The sequence below is a fragment of the Dermochelys coriacea genome, chromosome 24 (assembly GCF_009764565.3).
Source record: "Dermochelys coriacea isolate rDerCor1 chromosome 24, rDerCor1.pri.v4, whole genome shotgun sequence".
NCBI classification, from domain to species: Eukaryota; Metazoa; Chordata; order Testudines; family Dermochelyidae; genus Dermochelys; species Dermochelys coriacea.
This window is the reverse complement of record NC_050091.1, coordinates 8,634,511-8,654,440: the sequence shown is the minus strand read 5'-3', so window position 1 is coordinate 8,654,440 and position 19,930 is coordinate 8,634,511. Positions and strand designations below refer to the sequence as shown.

At 46.1% G+C, this 19,930-nt stretch overlaps 1 protein-coding gene and 1 long non-coding RNA gene across 6 annotated transcripts in view; one reads left to right on the top strand and one right to left on the bottom strand.

Annotated features, from left to right (window-relative positions):
• Positions 1-1,673: 1,673 nt before the first annotated feature.
• Positions 1,674-8,004, bottom strand: LOC122457416. Its single transcript, XR_006276952.1, has 3 exons — positions 7,871-8,004; positions 7,233-7,591; positions 1,674-3,575 (listed from the first exon to the last, which is right to left on the bottom strand). It is a non-coding gene; the product is annotated as an uncharacterized LOC122457416 (long non-coding RNA).
• The window catches only part of LOC119847679 (26S proteasome non-ATPase regulatory subunit 4), a 79,854-nt gene continuing 67,707 nt past the window's right edge, over positions 7,784-19,930 (top strand). For 2 of the 5 annotated variants that reach the window (XM_043502211.1, XM_038382629.2), the window contains exon 1: positions 7,784-8,128. In XM_043502211.1, coding sequence (XP_043358146.1) covers positions 8,071-8,128 — 58 coding nt within the window. In that variant the 5' untranslated portion in view covers positions 7,784-8,070. The remainder of the gene's footprint in view (positions 8,129-19,930) is intronic. The other 3 variants (XM_043502212.1, XM_043502210.1, XM_038382631.2) reach the window with 3 other exon arrangements.

Genomic DNA, 19,930 nt, shown 5'->3' with positions numbered 1-19,930 from the left:
AACACTCAAGACAATGGGGAATCAGGCTCAGAATCCAGAGCGTGCATGTGTTTGGTTGGTTGCATTCGTGGAAATGTATAACCCAGGAGTGACAACAATGGAGGAACTGCTTGAGGCAGGGAATTCAGCACTTCGAGAATCAGATATGATTACATGTAACGGAAAAACAGAAGTGACAGAAAGAGCATGCTATGACCCTAACCAATAGCCCAGGGTCATCCACCCTGCTCAGAAACATGTCTGCTATGTGGCAGAGAGTGCAGCTCCAGAATAGGCCTCATCAGCCATCAGCGGACCTACAGATATTTTGAAATAGACAATCCATGAAAGACAATCTTCCTCAACTTCAAGGGATTCCCGACGGAGAGGATGATGAATGTGAAATGAATAAATCACAAGAATTATCTAGCTATCTGTCCATGTAGGGTCTTATATTGGTGCCCATCACCATGGTATCTGGGCGCCTGAGGAATGGGCCGCATCCTGCTGTGCCCCTAGAATTCATGTTAGTTTCATGGGAGGTGCAGCACTTCTCAGGATCTGGCTTGTTGAAATCAGCAGGACAATCTGAGCAGGATAATGACTTGTTCTACATTGTTCAAATTGCCCCAACCAGGACGGATAGCCTCTTCTTATGAAACAAACCGCTGGAGCTCTGCTGATTTACAGCAGCTGAGGATGTGGTCCAAATTATGTTCTAGCATTGCGACTCAATCCAGTAACAACGCTTACAAAGTGTCCTAATACATTAAGGGCTTAAGCAGTAATCTTTTCGGTATGCGCTGGGTGCTCGGTGATGGATTAGTCATAATTCTGGATTGTTACCAGATAAGGTTTTTTGAACACAATGAGGTTTGCAAAAAACAAAGCTCTCTCTGGAACTGTCTCTTCTCCCTTGCCTCTAGGAGCTTAATCCAAAACCCACTGAAGTCTATGGGAATCTGAATCATCGAAGGAAGAGGTGGAAAAGACCTATTAGATTATCCAGTCTGTCTCTCTGAGACCAGGGAAGATTTGTTCTCTATGATACATTTTCTAATGCTTTGTCTCATCTAGTTTTAAAAGTCCCCCATGCAATCCAAGAAGTTATTGATGTTTGTAACATTTGTAAACCGTCTGTCTATCTCCAGAACAGGTACAGCACACTCTATGGGCATTGATGCTCCCACTACAGTAGCAGGGATAATAATCCAAGTGTCTTGGCCAAATTCCAATTTAAGACATAACATCTTTGCTTCCTGTTCTAAATTGGTGCACAGTGTTGCTGTGTGCTGTTAAACAACTGCTATGTTCCACCCCAGAGGTGGTTGCATATGACTGGTGGAAGAAGCGACTTCTGTATGACCAGTCTTTCTGTAATTTGTAAAGAGCTTTGGGACTCTTCTGAATGAACAAATCTATAGAAAACTAAGATCATTATCTATCTATCATGTACAGGGAAACCTGGGCTAGCCAAACGGAAACTGTAATGTCAGCAAATCAATTTCAATCACACTTCTCAAAAAATAAAATTCTGGTTTGGAAAACATTTCTAAATTTCAGTATGTCTACACAGCCGACATTAAAGCACTTTAACGTGGCTGTGTAGTCGCGCGTGTCTCCAGAGCTGGGAGAGAGCTCTCCCAGTGCTGTAATAAAATAACCCCCATGAGGGGAGTAGCTATCAGCACGGTAGCACTGTCTACATGTCCATTTTACAGCGCTGAAACTTGAATTGCTCAGGGGGGTGTTTTTTCACACCCCTGAGCAAAGAAAGTTTCAGCACTGTAAGTGGCACATTTCAGATAATTGGAGTTGGGATCATCAGAGTTTACTTGTATTCTGGAGCACTCACCACTGTAGTATTCAAAACCAACAGTGTGCTAGTCATGAAAACTTGTAAGAAAACTCAGTCCTTGCCCTGAAGAGCTTGCTATCTAAATACACAATGTACAAATGGAGAATAGAGGAAACCACACAACAAAAAGCAGCGTGATCTGGAATGAATAGTCAATGAAATGAAAAGGTGACAAGTTAAAACCTGATCAAAGGAGATACTTCTTCACACTGTGCGTAGACAGACTGTGGAACCCACTGCTACATGGAGTCATTAAGGCCAAGAGCTTAGCAAGATTCAAAGAGGGATTGGATATTTCTATGGATAACCAGAATATCTAGAATTAGCATAGTTACTGCTAACTACAATTCTGGAAGGGATATTATGGCTCATGCTTCAGTGTTTAAGCAGATCTCTGACTAATAGGGTACATATACACTGGGGGAAAAAACCCACAGCAGCAAGTCTCAGAGCCCTGGTCTACAGGGCTCAAAACAGCTGTGTGGAGATGTTCCTGCTTAGGATTTGAAACCCACTTGCTGGTTTTGTTTTGTTTTTTGGAGTATAGACATACCCATAGAGACCAGGATGAGATCTACTGTGAGGGGCACATTATCCCACATCTGCTGCTGTGGGATTCTTACATCTTCCTCTGAAGTAGCTGTTGCTGGGCATTACTGGACAGGTGGACTTCAAGTGTGATCCAATGAGACATTTCCCTATGTTCCTATGGAATGGAAATGTTTAGCATCAGTCATGGTGGTTGCATGGTTTCTGCCTGGATTTTTTAATCTGTGTCATTTGTATCTGAAGTTTCAGTCACTGAATCCATGAGTGCATATCTAAAGGGGAGACTCAAGGTATAGGTCTGAGGAGAGCAATGGTGCCAGAAGGACAGCAGAAGTTGAAGGGAGGGACAGCCAAATATGAGTGAGTGGTGTTGCAACCTGCAGCACAGGGTCTCAATGCAACTCACATTTGGCCCAGCCACCCTTCCGTCATGCCGACAGGATGGCTGGGCCAAGGGAAGGGGTTCTGCCTTATGCAATCCAGTTCTGATCAGAGGTCAAAGCGGGGCAGTAAGAAGGACCCCTGAAGAAGTAAGAATGACTCCTGCCCACTGCTCTCAATGTATCCCTGCTGCCAAGTTCACGTTCTCAAAAGTGGGCAGCATGGCCCCCCTGTTTAAAAAGTATGGGGCAATGGCTCTTTGGCCCTCCTGTTGCCAGCTCCCATGTCTGGGAGAAGTACATTTCAAGAAAGGACTGAAGCATGGCTAACTGTATCAGGGAGAGGGTTTTAGACATAGCATTATAAGGGGACTTTTCATGGGTAAATAACTGGTGCAAGGTGTAATTTTCTAAAGGTTAGGCTTGACACCACGGGAATGAGTCAGTTTCCAGAAACAGTGAAATCCTGACCCCTCTTGAATTTCACAAGTCAATATTTGGCTATCTAAAGAAGATAATAAAAACCAGGAAAGAATTTCAATGTCCTTTTAATACTAACATGACTAAGAGTAAGAGTCCATGGGATGAAACATGCTCTGACAAAAACAGGAAATTGAGTGGATCACTGTGCAGTTATAGCAGTGAGAGTTCGCTTCATTAGAAGGAGTTCATTACTTAGGTACGTTTGGTGGTCACTAGGTCTGGAGACAGAAGCCTACCTGGAAATCCAGGTCAGATAAACAGGATCATTAGCATATCTATAGCACCTTCCACCCAAGGATTGTTCTCCGTTCTCCATGTCCCCGAGACTAGGACAAGAAATAATCCTCTTAGTTTGCACAAGAGAGATTCAGGTTAGATATCAGGAAACTTTCAAACTCTAAGAATAGTTAAGCACTGGAATTAGCTTCCAAGGGAGGCTGTGGAATCCCCGTCATTGGAGGTTTTTAAGAAAAGGTTAGACAAACACCTCTCAGGGTGGTGCAGGTATACCTAACTCTGCCTCAGCAGAGGGTGGGGGCGATGGATTAGATGGCCTCTTAAGGTCCCTTTTAGCCCCAAATTCCTATTATTTTATTATCTCAAATTAACCCTGACAGCCCCCATGTCGGGTAGTTATTATTGCCCGCATTTTACAGATAGGGAAACTGAGGCACAGAGCATGGAACATGACTTCCCCAAAGTTACACCACAAGTCTGTGGTAGAGATGGGACTAGAACTCACATGGGCGACATGGGAATAATGGTAAGGCTCCACCTCCCCGGGGGATGAACCAGGGTGAATTAAGTAATGTCTACACAGTACTTGGTCAATGTAAAGTCAAAGTACAATTGTTATTCTTTGCAAAGTCTCCTCCAAGACAGACCTGCTATCATAGGCAAAGTAACAGTGGGAAACTGGCATCACCACCTGTGTACAGGGCAGCTAGAATGACCAGCTCACAAGAGGAAATGAACTCGACTTAAAAATAACAGCCGTCAATCAGGACAGTGTGGGGCCTGCAAGCCCCCTACACAGCGCCTCTTGAAGACAAAGGGCTCCCTGAAGGCGCAGGAGCCTGTCTGCATACAGCTGCCTGCAGGATGCAGATTGTAGTCCAAGTTGGGAGTTTTCTCCTGATTTGCCTCAAGGCAGCAGATGGAATTTGATTTTCTCATAATTACTATGAGCTGAGAATTACCCGGTTTAAATTAGTGTTGAAGAGGTGGAAAGGAACAACCAAAAAAACATCCCAGAGTCTGGATTTTGTAATATAGAAATATCACTTGACATGTAAAATAATTACAATTGCCCCATGATTTATTGATTGTCACCTGTTAAAGGACTGGCCCGTCAACAGTTTGACTATATTCTTGTTACATCGCATTTAAGCAGTCTTCTTATGGAATCAAGATTAGTAGAAATGCTCCTTAATTCACTGGGCCAAGCTATCCTTTCTTTGGTAACTGTTGCTAAAGATGAGAAGATTGGATCTGTCTGAAATGCCCACAGCAGCTGTCATTCCTTCTGTGATGTGGAGCCCTGACAGCCAGCTCCCATGTTTTGCCTGTAGGTGGCAGAAGCTTTCTAATGCCTGCCCACAGGGTCATCCCAAACAGACCTATTATTACCCCGATGTGGGAAATGATAGGATCGGTTAACCGAGCTGACAGATTGGAAAGGACAGGGGTGTAATGCAATGCTTTGTTTCAAGGCTGGTAGCCTATCTGAGTCACCAGTTAAAATAAAGCAATGCTTAATTTTACAGGGAGCTTTCAAAACAAGGACTCTCCTAGCAGCTGCAAAAGTCCCATTCTGTTTTCACAGCAGAGGGTCTTATCCATGTGAACATGGGGTTTCCCTTATCACACTGACTCAGTTACAAATAATGCATGGCATTTCTGACCTCCATAGCACTTCATGAACGTCCACTAATTAACAATTCCCCCCTGCCCATGCTGTATAGGGGTTAGGGATAATAATGTGTTATTATCCATACTTTACAAGAAGTGAGAATAAGACAGAGAGGTTAAGTGACTTGCCCAAGGCCAGAGATGGAATCAATGTCACAGCTGAAACTAGAACTCAGGAATTCCTGTTCTGCTGCTTCTGTGCTCAGATAAGTAAGGCATGCCTCTCTGTCAAAGATAGTGTTGTATAATCTATTGCACCTACAAGGCATCCTTCATCCCCAAATTCTTTGCAATCTTGAATTATTGCCTTCATCATTGAATGCAACAACTCTGGGGTGGAATGCAGCAGCTGTTTAACAGCTCACAGCAATGCTACATGACAGAAAGTGAAGAAAAATCTCATAACCAAGTGAAACTGCAGTGAAGATTTAGGAAGGCAGATTTAATCATCCAGATTTACTCAGGAGGACCCCCTTATTTTTGAGTCAAGAGATTTTCAGTGCTATCCGGACACTGCAGCGTGATTTCACTTGGCATTGTGAGATGACACTGCAGCCTGAGGATCTTGACATTGCACCAAAACACCATCAAGGACAGCATGATGCACCAAGAAGAACTTTGCACCAAAAGGCGACATGCCAGAATTGCACGGCAAGATGACAGGCCACAATGCAATATTACCACACTGAACTCTAGACGCCATCCCCTGGCTGTGGTCCATGATGAAACTGGGCCAAAATACACTAACATGGCATGGTGGCATGATGATTTGCCATAATGTGACATGACAACTTTGTGTTAAAACACAAGCAGTTAGAGTTGCAAACTTTACAATGTCTTGCTGTGTTGCAACATGGCAGCGCTGACCCACAGGGGCTGGCATGTAGTATTGTGACAAGCTGGTGTGGTCAGGCAGATGGCATGATACCCTGCATAAACACTCTTGTCTTGGCATGACAACATGTCAGACTGGCCAGTGATGCAAAATGATGTCATACAAAAGACCATGATTAGGTATCAGAATATCCTGATGTGACAAAGGGCAACTGCCTAGCAATGTAACATGATGTAGTTTCTTGTTAGCACATGACAGCATCAACCAAAGGTCCATGCTGTACTGTTGTGGTGTCAAGATGTGCTAAGCGCTTGCCTAGGGATGCAACATGGTTATGTTTCTCATGGCAAAATGGTGCTGCAATTCCAAGGATTTGACTTGGTCACAGAGTTCATGGGTTCTGTGACATTAACAGATCTCTGTGACTTTTTTGGCTTCAGCTTCAGCCCCGTGCGTGACGGGGCTCCGGCTGTCAGCCATGCACCGTGGGGCTTCGGCTCCAGTTCTGCGCTGCAGGGCTGGGGCTTCCAAGATTTATTGTTTATTGCCCGGATCCTGTCCATGACTTTTACTAAAAATACCCATGACAAAATCTTAGCCTTAGTCATGATGTGATCCAATGAGGTCAGCACATGACTTGGTGACATGTTGCAAAGTGATAGCGCCAGGACACAATATGACGCAGCAGCATGGAGAGGTTTAGATGTGACGTGATTGACCTCCCATGGCAATGTGGTAGATGAGGATGTAATAGAGGAAGTGTTTTAGGTGAAATGGTATTTACTACCTTTGTTTTAAACTGGTTGGGGTTACTGGGTCTCTGATTGCTCTTGGTGAACTCTGTATCTAAAAAGAAAAGGAGTACTTGTGGCACCTTAGAGACTAACAAATTTGTTAGAGCATATGCTTTCGTGAGCTACAGCTCACTTCATCGGATGCTGTAGCTCACGAAAGCTTATGCTCTAACAAATTTGTTAGTCTCTAAGGTGCCACAAGTACTCCTTTTCTTTTTGCGAATACAGACTAACACGGCTGCTACTCTGAAATCTGTAACTAAAGCAGTACAATATATGAAATCTCCTCCCTTTGACTTGCTGTACTTGGATGGCCAATGACAGCAATACACCATTAAACTGTTGTTGTTGAACTTGACTTAACATACAATTTGGTCCCAAAATTATACAATCAGTCATGGGAATTTAGTATCTTCCACTATGAAATAAGATTAGACTCTTACCAAGTAGAAAATTCATTCTTATAAACTGCAAATCCCAGATCTCTCAACTCAGCTCGTGACACGGCGAGGTCAGGATGTAACACGCCAAGGCAACGTGACATCATGGCAATGTGGCGGTGAGGTCATGGCCCGATATGATGATGCAGTGGGGTCAGCCCATCACTCAGTGACAGCGGGATAAGGTCAGGATGTATGGGGCTGGGATGATATGGAGAAGGTGGGGCACGATATGTTGTGGCAACGGGGGGAGGTCAGGATGCGAGGTGCCACGATGAGGTCAGGACGGGCGGTGCTACACATGATGGGACAATGAGATCAGGACATAAGACGCCATGGCAATGGGATGAGGTCGAAGCATCCTGGCAACACAAATGAAGTCATGACAAGCCATGTTAAGTTACCATGGCAACATCCCAGGATCACCATGATGTGCCAGGCCCCCCCCCCCCGACATCAAACTGGAAGGGGTTACCGTCGTTTTTGTGCCCGCCTCCACTGTCATGTGACCCATGGCGGCCTCCACTGTGGCTTCACCTCCCCCCCCCCTCCGTGCGCATGCGCTGTAGCCAGCCCAAGGGGCGCCCAGCTCCCCGAGTTCAGCAAAAACAGGCGGTGGCCGAAGCCCGGCATCGCCTCACCGTCCCCTCCCATCCGCGCTGAGTGGCCCGGTCCGGAGCCGACCGGGCGAGCCCAAGTCAGAGGGAGCAACCCACCCCGTCTAAGCCCGAATGGTGCGGTCCTGAGCCGCGGGCGGAGCGGGCCGGGCGGCACCAAGTGAGGGGCCCCCGGGGGGAGGGAGGAGCCGCCGGCGGCCAGTGGAGCAGGGAGAAGCTCCAAGATGGCGTCGGCCGGCCCCGAGTCTGGGGGCAGCAGCAGCAGCAGCGCCGGCATGGCGGGTAAGGGGGGGCGCGCGCCTGAGGGGCGGGCCTGTAACCTCCCAAAGGGGCGGGGGAAGGGAGGAGGGACCCGCGGTGTGGGGACCTGGGGGGCGCTGGGGGCCGAGGCCCCTGTGGGGGTGGGGTAGCTGGCTCGTCCCCTACCGCGTGGCTCTTGCTCCCGGAGCCTGGGGGCGAAGATGTGACTCTCCGCCCCCCGCCCCCCCCTTTCTTGGGCGCGGGGGGCCTCGCCTCTGTAACCGGGGCTGGGGTTTGCAAACACTTCGCTTGTGGGGCTCTTGCTGGGGATGCCCAGGGGTCTGGTGCTGAGGGCAGCTGAGCGGGCGATGCTCGGCGGGGGGCTTCCCACGTCCCCCGCGCTGCTCTGCCGAAACTGGGGTCCCCGTGGGGGGGGGGGGCAGTAGCCGGGCTGTGTGCGGAGACCGCTCCTCAGGGTGCTTTGGGACCCTGCAGGAGGAGGCCCGGTGCTGTGGGAGTGTAAATCATCATCAGGCTGGTTTTAGGAAGCGGCGCCACCTCTGGGAAGATTCGCTAGTCCTTTCTCTGTTTCCCAGGGTGAGAAGGTGTTTGTCACTGCTGTGTAACATGCATCGCCTCTGAAGTCCTGCTCTCTTCTCTTTACTAACTCGAGCTGAACCAGAAATGGTGTTGACAGGAGCTGGAAGGAGCTCTGAATGCCATTGCTAAACCTGCTGATGGAGGCTAGTAGTAATAACAATAGGTTTCAGAGTAGCAGCTGTGTTAGTCTGTATTCGCCAAAAGAAAAGGAGGACTTGTGGCACCTTAGAGCTTTGAATGTTATAATATTCAAAAACCAGTTGGCGAACACTTCAATCTCTCTGGTCACTGGATTACAGACCTAAGAGTGGCTATCCTTCAACAAAAAAGCTTCAAAAACAGACTCCAACGAGAGACTGCTGAATTGGAATTAATTTGCAAACTGGATACAATTAACTTAGGCTTGAATAGAGACTGGGAATGGATGAGTCACTACACAAAGTAAAACTATTTCCCCATATTTTTTCCACCAAATGCATCCGATGAAGTGAGCTGTAGCTCACGAAAGCTTATGCTCAAATAAATTTGTTAGTCTCTAAGGTGCCACAAGTACTCCTTTTCTTTTTGAGAATACAGACTAACACGGCTGCTACTCTGAAACCTGTAATTCTTGCAGTATCACTGGGTGGGGTGTTACTGAGCGCCATCCTCTTTTTACAGGAATGGGGTTGGGTCTCCTAATAATATAATAGGCTAAAGCAAACACCTCTCTATAGCCTGGTTTCAGAGTAGCAGTCATGTTAGTCTGTATCTGCAAAAAGAAAAGAAGGACTTGTGGCACCTTAGAGACTAACATATTTATTTGAGCATAAGCTTTCGTGAGCTACAGCTCACTTCATGGGATGCATGTAGTGGAAGATACAGTGGGGAGATTTTATGCAAGTTAACTTTTTAAAAAGGCCTTTAGTTTACATTCCAAACAATCACTCAAGCCTTTGTGATCTGTTGACCTATGTATCTTTTGTTTAGCATTTACTGCACGGGCTTTATAATCTTTCTACCTTCTCTTCCTCTTGCTCATCACTTATGGATTTGTCTGCACTAAACTACTTTGGGAAATCTCCCAGAGTGGTAGCAATGGTAGAAGCTCTAGTGTAGACAGGGCACTAACTTCTTTGTCACAATGTCATCTAGAGCTGTTCTAAGCAGCATTAACAAAGCAGTAAAAATGCTGTCTACAGGAGTGCTCCTACTGTTGCTACCACTTTACCAAAAAAAAAAAAAAGTCCAAGGGTATGTCTTCACTAGCAACATTAAAGTGCTGCCGTGCTGTAATAAAACCACCCCCATGAGGGGAGTAGCTATCAGCACTGTCTACACTGCCACTTTACAGCGCTGAAACTTGCAGCGCTCAAGGGGGTATTTTTGCACACCCCTGAGCAATAAAGTTGCAGCGCTGTAAAGTGGCAATGTAGACAGGCACTCTCTTTGGGAGGAGTGATGGCCATTAAACCTTTGACTGTCCTGTAGCGTGGATTTTAAGATTTTCTAGTCTTTGACTAATTAGCAAACACTGGTTTAGACCAGGTTTCAGAGTAGCAGCCGTGTTAGTCTGGATGCTGTAGCTCACGAAAGCTTATGCTCTAATAAATTTGTTAGTCTCTAAGGTGCCACCGGTACTCCTTTTCTTTTTGGTTTAGACCAGTAACTGTTCCCTCTGTTTCAAATGACAATTGCTTTATCTCATGATCTTATTGCTGTGCCACAGGAGGATGCAAACTCTGGTCCTGAATTCAACAACCCTCTCCTCAAGGATTTAATTACAGGTTTCAGAGTAGCAGCCGTGTTAGTCTGTATTCGCAAAAAGAAAAGGAGTACTTGTGGCACCTTAGAGACTAACAAATTTGGAGCATAAGCTTTCGTGAGCTACAGCTCACTTCCTCGGATGCATTTGGTGGAAAATACAGAGGGGAGATATCTCCCCTCTGTATTTTCCACCAAATGCATCCGAGGAAGTGAGCTGTAGCTCACGAAAGCTTATGTCTGTATTTTCCACCAAATGCATCCGAGGAAGTGAGCTGTAGCTCACAAAAACTTATGCTCAAATAAATGTTAGTCTCTAAGGTGCCACAAGTACTCCTTTTCTTTAAGGATTTAAGGGTATCTTGGTTCTCTCTCCACCAAACACCTGCAGGCACCCCAGAAGTAGCATTGTCAGGCTCCAGAGGAAGCAGAGGACAGCCTTCCTCAGGCAGAATGACCATAGTAGTTGGATATTAAAAATGGTTTCTTAGCTTGGATGTGGAGAGTGCGCTCTGTCCCTCCCCACAATACAACTAAAACCACTTAAAGACTTGGCACAGTTGTTAGAGGGCTATCCACATTCCAGAGTGGCACATGTTGCTATTTACCCTCTGGCATATTGCTCAATTACTGGCTTCTCTCTGCATACATAAAGGGTATGACTGTTTCTGAAACTTGTTCCTCCCTTTCCTCCTTAAAGTCCACTCATGCAGAGTTTCCCCCACCCTCTCTACAGGACATGGAGATGTTGCCTCCTTGGTTTTTTTTTTTTTTGAACTATGTGGGGAAACACCCAAGAGGATCACATCTCCTTGCTTTCATTTTGAAGTGGGACAAAACTTGCCAAAAGTAGTCCTGTGAGACTTCAGATGCTTGGCTCTTTTTAAAAGAAAAAGAGTACTTGTGGCACCTTAGAGACTAACAAATTTGAGCATAAGCTTTTGTGAACTACAGCTCACTTCATCGGATGCATTTATTTTTGCGTTCTGTGCAGTAGCCACTCCATAGGTAGTTCCAACTGAATTTTCATTGTAACCTTGAGTTTGGGCCCCTCTCTCAAATCTCCAAAGGAATATAGCTTCAAATCTAACCTAATTTTGAGAGGTTTCAGAGTAGCAGCCGTGTTAGTCTGTATTTGCAAAAAAGAAGAGGAGGACTTGTGGCACCTTAGAGACTAACAAATTTATCTGAGCATAAGCTTTCGTGAATTACAGCTCACTGCATCGGAATGCATTTTTGCAAATACAGACTAACACGGCTGCTACTCTGAAACCTGTCATTATGCAAGGCAATGAATTTAGGAATGCGTCCGATGAAGTGAGCTGTATCTCACAAAAGCTCATGCTCAAATAAATGTGTTAGTCTCTAAGGTGCCACAAGTACTCCTTTTTCTTTTTGCTAATTTTGAGAGTGGAGGTAGAATTTTTCTGACAGATTTGAAGTTTAATTGCACAAGGGGGTTCTAAATTATGGTAAACTCTGCAGCTGCTGCCTTCAGAGCTGGGCTCTCAAGGCAGCACAGAAGCAAGTATGGCAATCCTGCAACCGCCCCCTCCCCCCCCCAACAGTTTTGGGATCCCGCCCATGATCTGCTTTTGGGTCAGGACTCCCATGGTTACAACACCATGAAATTTCAGATATAAATATCTGAAATCATGAAATTCACCTATTTTAAGATCCTGTGGCCGTGAAATTGACCAAAGTATTGGAGTCCTAAGTCCTCAAAGTATTGACCTAACTATTGGAGTCCTAAGCCTCAATTTTAAAGAGACACTTTCCCTTTTCCTTACAGAGCTAAACTTCAAAACTTAGAGTGGATTGATTTAAACCACCAAGTGGAAAGGCTCAGTTTAACTTATAAACGTTAAGGAGCTTTTCCATTTGTACTTCGGTTATTTTCTTAAGGGTGCATTCTCAATGTTTGATGTAACGATTAAAACATGCTGATTTACAACTAAATAGAGTCTTTACATTAGATTTGGTACATGTTTTTGCTCTCAAGGAAGGTTATTTAAGCAGTCATATATAGTTATTTTTAGATTGTTATTAATTTTACATTTTTAACTTTTTAGAGAAGGGTGAATGACATTGCTTATTTACTAGATAATTAACTTTTTGCTCGTGATTTGTGTCAAGCAGCATTAGTTGTGTTTAATTAAATTCCAGTTACCATACAACATGTCAAATTTATTTTTATTTAAACAAGCCCTTAACACAGCACATGATCTGTTGTGCCATATTTGTAAAATTTGACCTCAAAATGTAGATGTTTTTGCCCTGATTCTTTCTTTATATAAAAAAGCAGCCTTTAACTTAAAATTGATAGGGACTCATGGATTCAACATATTTTTTTTTAGATAAATGTTTTAAGAGATTATAGGTTTTGGCCTTAACATATATTGTATTAAATTCAGATTCATTTTAAACAGATTTTTTTAAAAAGAAAACCATTGTTATATTTTATCTAAATTATAAAATCCTATTATTTTGCCCCCCAAAATCTACCCTGTCAAAACCTAAAATAATCTGTAGTAGATAGTCAACAATGTGAACATAAGAACGGTGATACAGGGTGTGATGAAGTGGGGGATTCTTATTTTTCCTTGTTTTTCCAATGGTTTGCATGCAGAGGGGGTGGGACTCAGTTTCCTGATCAAAGGTCTATCTAGCCCAGTATCCTAGCTTCCCACAGTGGCCAATGCCAGGTGCCTCAGAGGGAATGAGCAGAACAGGTAATCATGAAGTGATTCATCCCCGTCGCCCATTCCCAGCTTCTGAATACTCTTGTAAACTGTGCACTGTTGTCTCTCCCTGGTCTAAACTTGCACTTTCACTGTTGCTACCACTAATGGAGCAACAATGGTGGGAAATGGACGAAAAACCTAGTGCAGAAAAACTTCATGAGCTTATGTTTGCAATACACATGCAGACATTGGCCAAATTGCCCTCTCTTTTAAGAAAGGGAGGAGAGATGGTACCAGGTGATTTAGAAGAATAAAGTAGTGTGTTTGCTTTTCTAAGCAAAATACAAGCAGGTCTATGAAGCTGGAATTTTCTTCTTTGGAAGGTACTTTAGAAAGAAGAGCATGAAAATATAGGAAAAGCTTTATCTGGCATGTTGGGGGAATAGGGGGTGCCAGTTAGTCAAAAATTCCGGTTAACTAAGAGTTATACTTACCAAAGGAGGGAGGGAGTTTGGGTGCAGGAGGGGGTTGGGGCACGGGAGGGGGTGCAGAGTGCAGACTCTGGGAGGGAGTGTGTGTATGGGAGGGGGCTGGAGTGTGGGAGGGGGTGCAGGGTGCAGACTCTGGAAGGGGGTATGGGTGCAGGAGGGGTTTTGGGGTGCTGGATCTGGGCGGCTTCCTGCAAGCAGCAATATGTCCTTGTTGCTCCCAGGTGGAGGTGCGACTAGGAGGCTCTGTGTGCTGTCCCTGCAGCTCCCATTGGCCGCAGTTCCCAGAGCTGCGGAGCCAGCACTTGTGGCGGGGTGGGGGCAATGCATGGAGCCCTTGTGGCCGTTCCTCTGCCTAGGAGCAGCAGGGACATGTTGCCACTTCTGGGGAGCCATGTGGAGCCAGGTAAGGAGCCTGCCAGTCCCATGCCAACAGGACTTTTAATAGAGATATCAGAAATGCTGGTTTCTAGAGCTTTACGGTCGGCAAAGTGCCGGATAACACAGCTTTTACTGTACGATGGTTTGTGGGAGTTGGTGATAAACTATAACACCATTTCCTCAATTTCTTAAACTTGATCCCCCTTTTGGAAAACACAGCCTTTAATGCTGCCATGTGTTAAAGAGCAATCCATCTTAACTTTTTCATCCTCCATGCCACTCCAGCTAGTACTTCATTTGCTGGAAAATAAGGGGCTCTGAAGCCTTTTATTTCTAGGTGACTGGTTCAATTACAACCCAGGTTAGTAGGGACTGAAAGTTGTTACTGCTTTGTCTGTATAGTTGTCTTTGTCCAGATCACACTTGGCAGGCATCTACACACTACCGTTGACAATTTCAGCAATAGAGGCCAAGGACTAAGCTTTTTCCCTCTTACCCTTAGTGTTTCTCTCCATATGAAAATCTGGAATAAGGTAGGGTGTGAATTTAAAGTGGATTATTTTCTGTTTCTGATTAACCCTGTACAGGAACACTGCTATTCCAGAATAAGCATGCCTTAGCTGAGTTAGTCTAGTCTAATCATATGGACTAAGCTAATTTGGAAGAAGGTACACTTATTTTGGAATAAAGGCTTGTCTACACATAGACCGCTACAGTGACACAGCTGTGCTGTTGTTTTAGCGCTTTAGTGAAGACACTACCTATGCCAATGAGAAGGGTTCTCCCATTGACGTCGGTAATCCACCTCCCTGAGAGGCATTAGCTAGTTTGACAGAAGAATTCTCCTATCCATCTACACCAGGGTTAGGTCAATTTAACTATATCGCTCAGGTCTGTGGATTTTTCAGACCCCCGAGCAACATAGTTATACTGACCTAATTTCATAGTGTAGATGAGTCTAAGTGGAGTTAATCAAGAGTAGCTCCCTGGTAGATAAGCCCTTAGAAGTGGGCCCTTCTAGCTCAGGACAAAAGCACATTGATACTGCTGCTTTTGCAGTATCTCTTTGGTGATGCAGAGCTTCACTCTGTCAAGAGTGAAACTGACAGCCCTAAAGACTAGATGCAATGAAAACCAGAAAATGTGACATAGATATTGTAGGTAGTTCTTGATCTTTATTGATTTCTTAGTAATCACAATTATAACACCATTAAATGTGTTGTTAAGGTGTTTTATAATCCCCACCCACTCTCCCTAGTTCTAAAAGCCATAGCTCTCAGGAGACAGAATGGCATTTTAGATGTAGCCTAAATTCTATTCTGCTGGTAAATGACAATTTGCCTACCCAAAGTGGGGAGAAAACCATGGCCTGAACACATGACAAGGGACCAGTGAGTACCCCCTGGTTTCTAATCTGAACTCCCTCTGTGGCCTTGGTTGAGTCACTTAACCTCTCGGCATAAATTCCTTTTAAGTAGAATGGAAATAAGAGCTCTGTGAAGTAAATGTGCAAGTGGTGTGAGGATTAGTTAATGTTTAGCCCATCAAATAGTCTAGAAAGCCTTCCTGTCAGAGTACTCATGCTTTCAGGAGGGCTGAACTGTCTTCTGCAGATACTGAAGTCTGCCACTGTCTCTCAAGGAACCAAGAAACTTAAGATAATCTTTCCATGGGAGATGGAATGTGGTTTTTCTCTTTTTAGGAACACCACATTTGCATTACTTTCACATCTAGCCTTTGTAGTTAAATAGCTTTTTGTTGCAGCACTTGCTTGTTGACTCTTACCAGGATTTAATTGTACTGTTTCATACTTGCATAATGCTCTTCATCTTCAAAACATGATAATCCTTGTTACCAAACAACCTACAAACCCAGCCTCCTGCTTGCTTGGTGGTATTCCTACTTTACAGATGGGGAAATTGAGGCAGAGAGATATTGGCGAATCACTTCGCTACAGGGGAGTGTGTAAGAGTCATAAGAACAGCCATACTGGGTCGGACCAAAGGTAGTCCAGTATCTTGTCTTCCTACAGTGGCCAATGCCAGGAAACCCAGAGGGAACGAACAGAATAGGCAATCATTAAGTTATCCATCCCCTGTTGCCCATTCCCGTTGTGACAAAGCTCTGTCCTTGCCTCCATGGGTCCCGCGTTTCCTGGCGGATTTCGCTAGCCTCAGAGGCTCACTGTGACCCTCCACATAACCCTTCTTTCTCTAGAGACAAGGGTCACAGTCTACTGAGCCATTTTCATCATAAGCCAGCGAGGGAGGTGAGGAGAAGTTATCCTTCCTTGCACAGTCTCTGTTGTCTCCCAGTCTCAGTGATTAAACAGGGGGCAAAGGTGGCGGGAGGAGCCCAGGCCCACCCTCTATGCTGGGCTCCAGCCCAGGGACCCTAATAGTATCAGCTATGGTAGCTGACCTTTTAGAAACATGACCTGTACAATTCCCTGGGCTACTTCCCCCACAGCAGCCCTCACTTCCTCAAGCTCCACTTCACCCTTACCTCAGGGCCTCCTTCTTTGTACCTGATATGGTGTGTACTATCCAGCCTCTCCAACCGCGCAACTTCTTCCCACAGCTCCTGACATGCACTCCCACCTGACTGACTGGGAGGCTTTTAACTAGTTTCAGGCAGCCCCTGATTGGCTTCAGGTGTCCCAATCAACCTAGCCTTCTCCCTGCCTTCTAGAAAGTTCTTAATTGGCCCCAGGTGTCCTAATTGACCTGGAGCAGCTTCCATTTCACTTAACCTGGTACCTGGGATTTGTTTAGCCTGGAGCTAATATATCTATCTCCAACTACTTTTCTGTAGCCATCTGGCCTTGCCCCGTCACATATCCTGCCCCTCTGCTCAACACCATAGAGTTGGGCAACTTGGGACGCCAGGCAGTATGCTCGTGACAGACCATCAGCGTTGCCATGGTGGCATCCAGCCCTGTGCCATATGCAGAACTGGAATGGTTGGAGGGATAAGAACCATCTGTTGAACCTTGCATTCTTTTCCTTATTCCGCTCCATGCACTGGAGGGGTGCATGGTCCGTCACAAGAGTCAATCGCCAGCCTAAGAAGTAATAACGCAGTGTCTCCGTAGCCCATCTGACAGCAAGGCATTCTCTTTCGACTACTCAGTATTTCTGTTCTCTTGGGAGAAGCTTTCTGCTTAGGTAGAGGATCGAGTGTTCCTCTTCTTCCACCATTTGCGACAGAACTGCTCCCAACCCCACCTTGGAAGCATCAGTTTGTAAAATAAATTCCCTGTTAAAGTCTGGGGCTATGAGTACGGGGTCATTACAGAGGGCCGTCCGAAGGTCTGTAAATGCCCCCTCGGTCCACTTTACCATGTCTGGACCTCGGGCCTTCACCAGGTCTGTTAGGGGACTCGCCCTAGTGGCGAAGTGGGGAATAAACAGTCGGTAGTAGCCTACCATGCCTAGGAATGCACGGACCTGCTTCTTTCGGGTCGGCCGGGGCCAGTTTTGAATTGCCTCTAGCTTATTCGTTTGGGGCTTCACTATGCCCCTTCCCACAATATATCCCAGGTACCTAGCCTCTGCTAGCCCTATGGTGCATTTAGCGGGATTAGCAGTGAGGCCAGCCCGCCTTAATGTGTGCAGTACTGCCTCAACTTTCTCCGAGTGGGTTCCCCAGTCTGGCGTATGGATGATGACATCATCTAGATATGCCGTTGCATAACTAGTATGGGGGCGCAGCAGCTTATCTGTGAGGTGCTGGAATGTGGCTGGGGCCCCATGTAGCCCAAAAGGGAGGATGGTGTACTGGAATAGCCCATCCGGGGTGGAGAATGCTGTCTTTTCTTTAGCTTCTTTGGTCAGAGGAATCTTGTCAGATCCAGTGTAGTCAAGAATCGGGCACCACTCAGTCGGTCAACCAGTTCATCGATGTGTGGTATGGGGTATGCATCAAACTGGGATATTTCATTCAGTCAGCGAAAGTCATTACAGAATCTCATGGTACCGTCAGGTTTAGGCACTAGAACAATTGGACTGGACTACTGACTGTAAGATTCTTCAATAACCCCTAATTCTAACGTTTTCTTTACTTCGGCCTTGATTTCCTTTCTTTTGGCTGCTGGGATTCGGTAGGGTCTCAATGTTACCTTGGCTCCGGGGATAGTGTGGATATGGTGATAGGTCTCAGTTGTCTGCCCTGGTTTTGTAGAGAACACATCTTTGTTGCGATTAATCATGTCGGCTTCCTTCGTCTTTTGGATCGGCGAGCAAGTGAGGATATCATCCAACTTGACGTGTAAGTTATCCTCCTCGGGAAGGGTCTCCTGCATGACTAAGCATGCCTCTCAATCGTGCCAAGGTTTTAGAAGCTTGATGTGGTAAATTTGCTCCAATTTCCGGTGGCCTGGCTGCCGCACCTTATAGTTCACGTCTCCCGTGGCTTCGATTATTTCGTAGGGTCTCTGCCACTGGGCCAACAGTTTACTTTCTGCTATGGGCACCAGTACCATCACCCGATCCCCTGGTTGGAACCGTCGAAGCTTCGCTTGGTGGTTATAATGGGTTCGTTGGGTCTCCTGTGCTCTCTCCAAGTGTTCCCATGCAATGGGCATAACTCGGGCTATCCAGTCTCTCATCTGCAGTACATGCTCAACTATGTTCGTTCCGGGATTTGGCTCCTCTTCCCAGGCTTCTCTGGCTATATCCAATGTGCCCCGAGGGTGGCGCCCATATAGTAGTTCGAATGGAGAGAAACCCATGGAGGCTTGCAGAACCTCCCAGATGGCGAACATGAGGTAAGGCAATAGGGTATTCCCTATCTTTCCCATCCTGGCTCACCACTTTCCTGATCATGGCCTTGAGGGTCCTATTGAACCTTTCCACAAGGCCATCTGTTTGCGGGTGGTATACAGAGGTCCGTAGGGCTTGTACATGGAGCAATGAACAGAGATCTTTCATCAGCTTGGACATGAAAGGTGTCCCTTGATCGATCAATATCTCCTTGGTAGCCCAATCCGGGCAAAGATCTGTACTAGCTCCTTAGCTATTGTCTTGGAAGCTGTGTTGCGCAGGGGAACATCTTCTGGGTACCAGGTTGCATAGTCCAGTACAACAAGCACATGTTGGTGGCCCCGAGCTGTCTTCTCTAGGGGCCCTACCAGATCCATGGCTATCCATTCGAAAGGAACCTCTATTATTGGAAGAGGTATCAAAGGAACCTGGCAAGTGCGGGCGAGGGCTATGTAACTGATACTCCGGACAAGAGGTGCAGTATCGCTGGACATCTTCACGTACTCCTGGCCAGAAGAACCTCCGCAGGATTTGTGCCTGGGTTTTCTCTACCCCTAGGTGTCCTCCAAACAGGTGACTGTGGGCGAGACTCAGTATGGCTTTTTGATGTTTTCGTGGCACCAGAAGTTGTTGTATCTCTTGCTCCTGCATTTGCACCATGCGGTACAGGAGATCTTTCTTCACTATAAAGTAAGGTCTGGGACCCCGGACCTTCCCATCCACGGGTATCCCATCGATCTCTGCCACCTCTTTCCTGGCGTTATCATATCTGAGGTCCTCTGCCTGGTCCCACCCCAAAGTCTCTCTCCTGGGACTAACCTGCCCAAGCTCCCAGGGGCCGGCTTCTGCTTCTTCCAATGGCTCACCGCCATCATGGATGGGGGCAGCTTCTGGCTCACCTTCTGTGGTGGAAGTTTCTCTGTTGGCTGCTCGTGTCCATCTTCCTACTAGGGGGAGGTCTTCTGGCCCTGGGTCAGGATCCGGGTTCCCAAGGCCTTCACGGCCTTCCTCTCTTTTTTTGTCTTCCGGGTCTTTTGGGGGGCTAAGAACAGATCCTGAGAAATCTCAGCGAACATTGGGGGTTGACATTCCCCCGGTGACAAGTCGCTGTCCTCAGGGTCCCCACCTCCCTCCGGTCTCTCCGGGGGGAGTAAATTATCATACCCTGGATAGTCCCTCCCAATG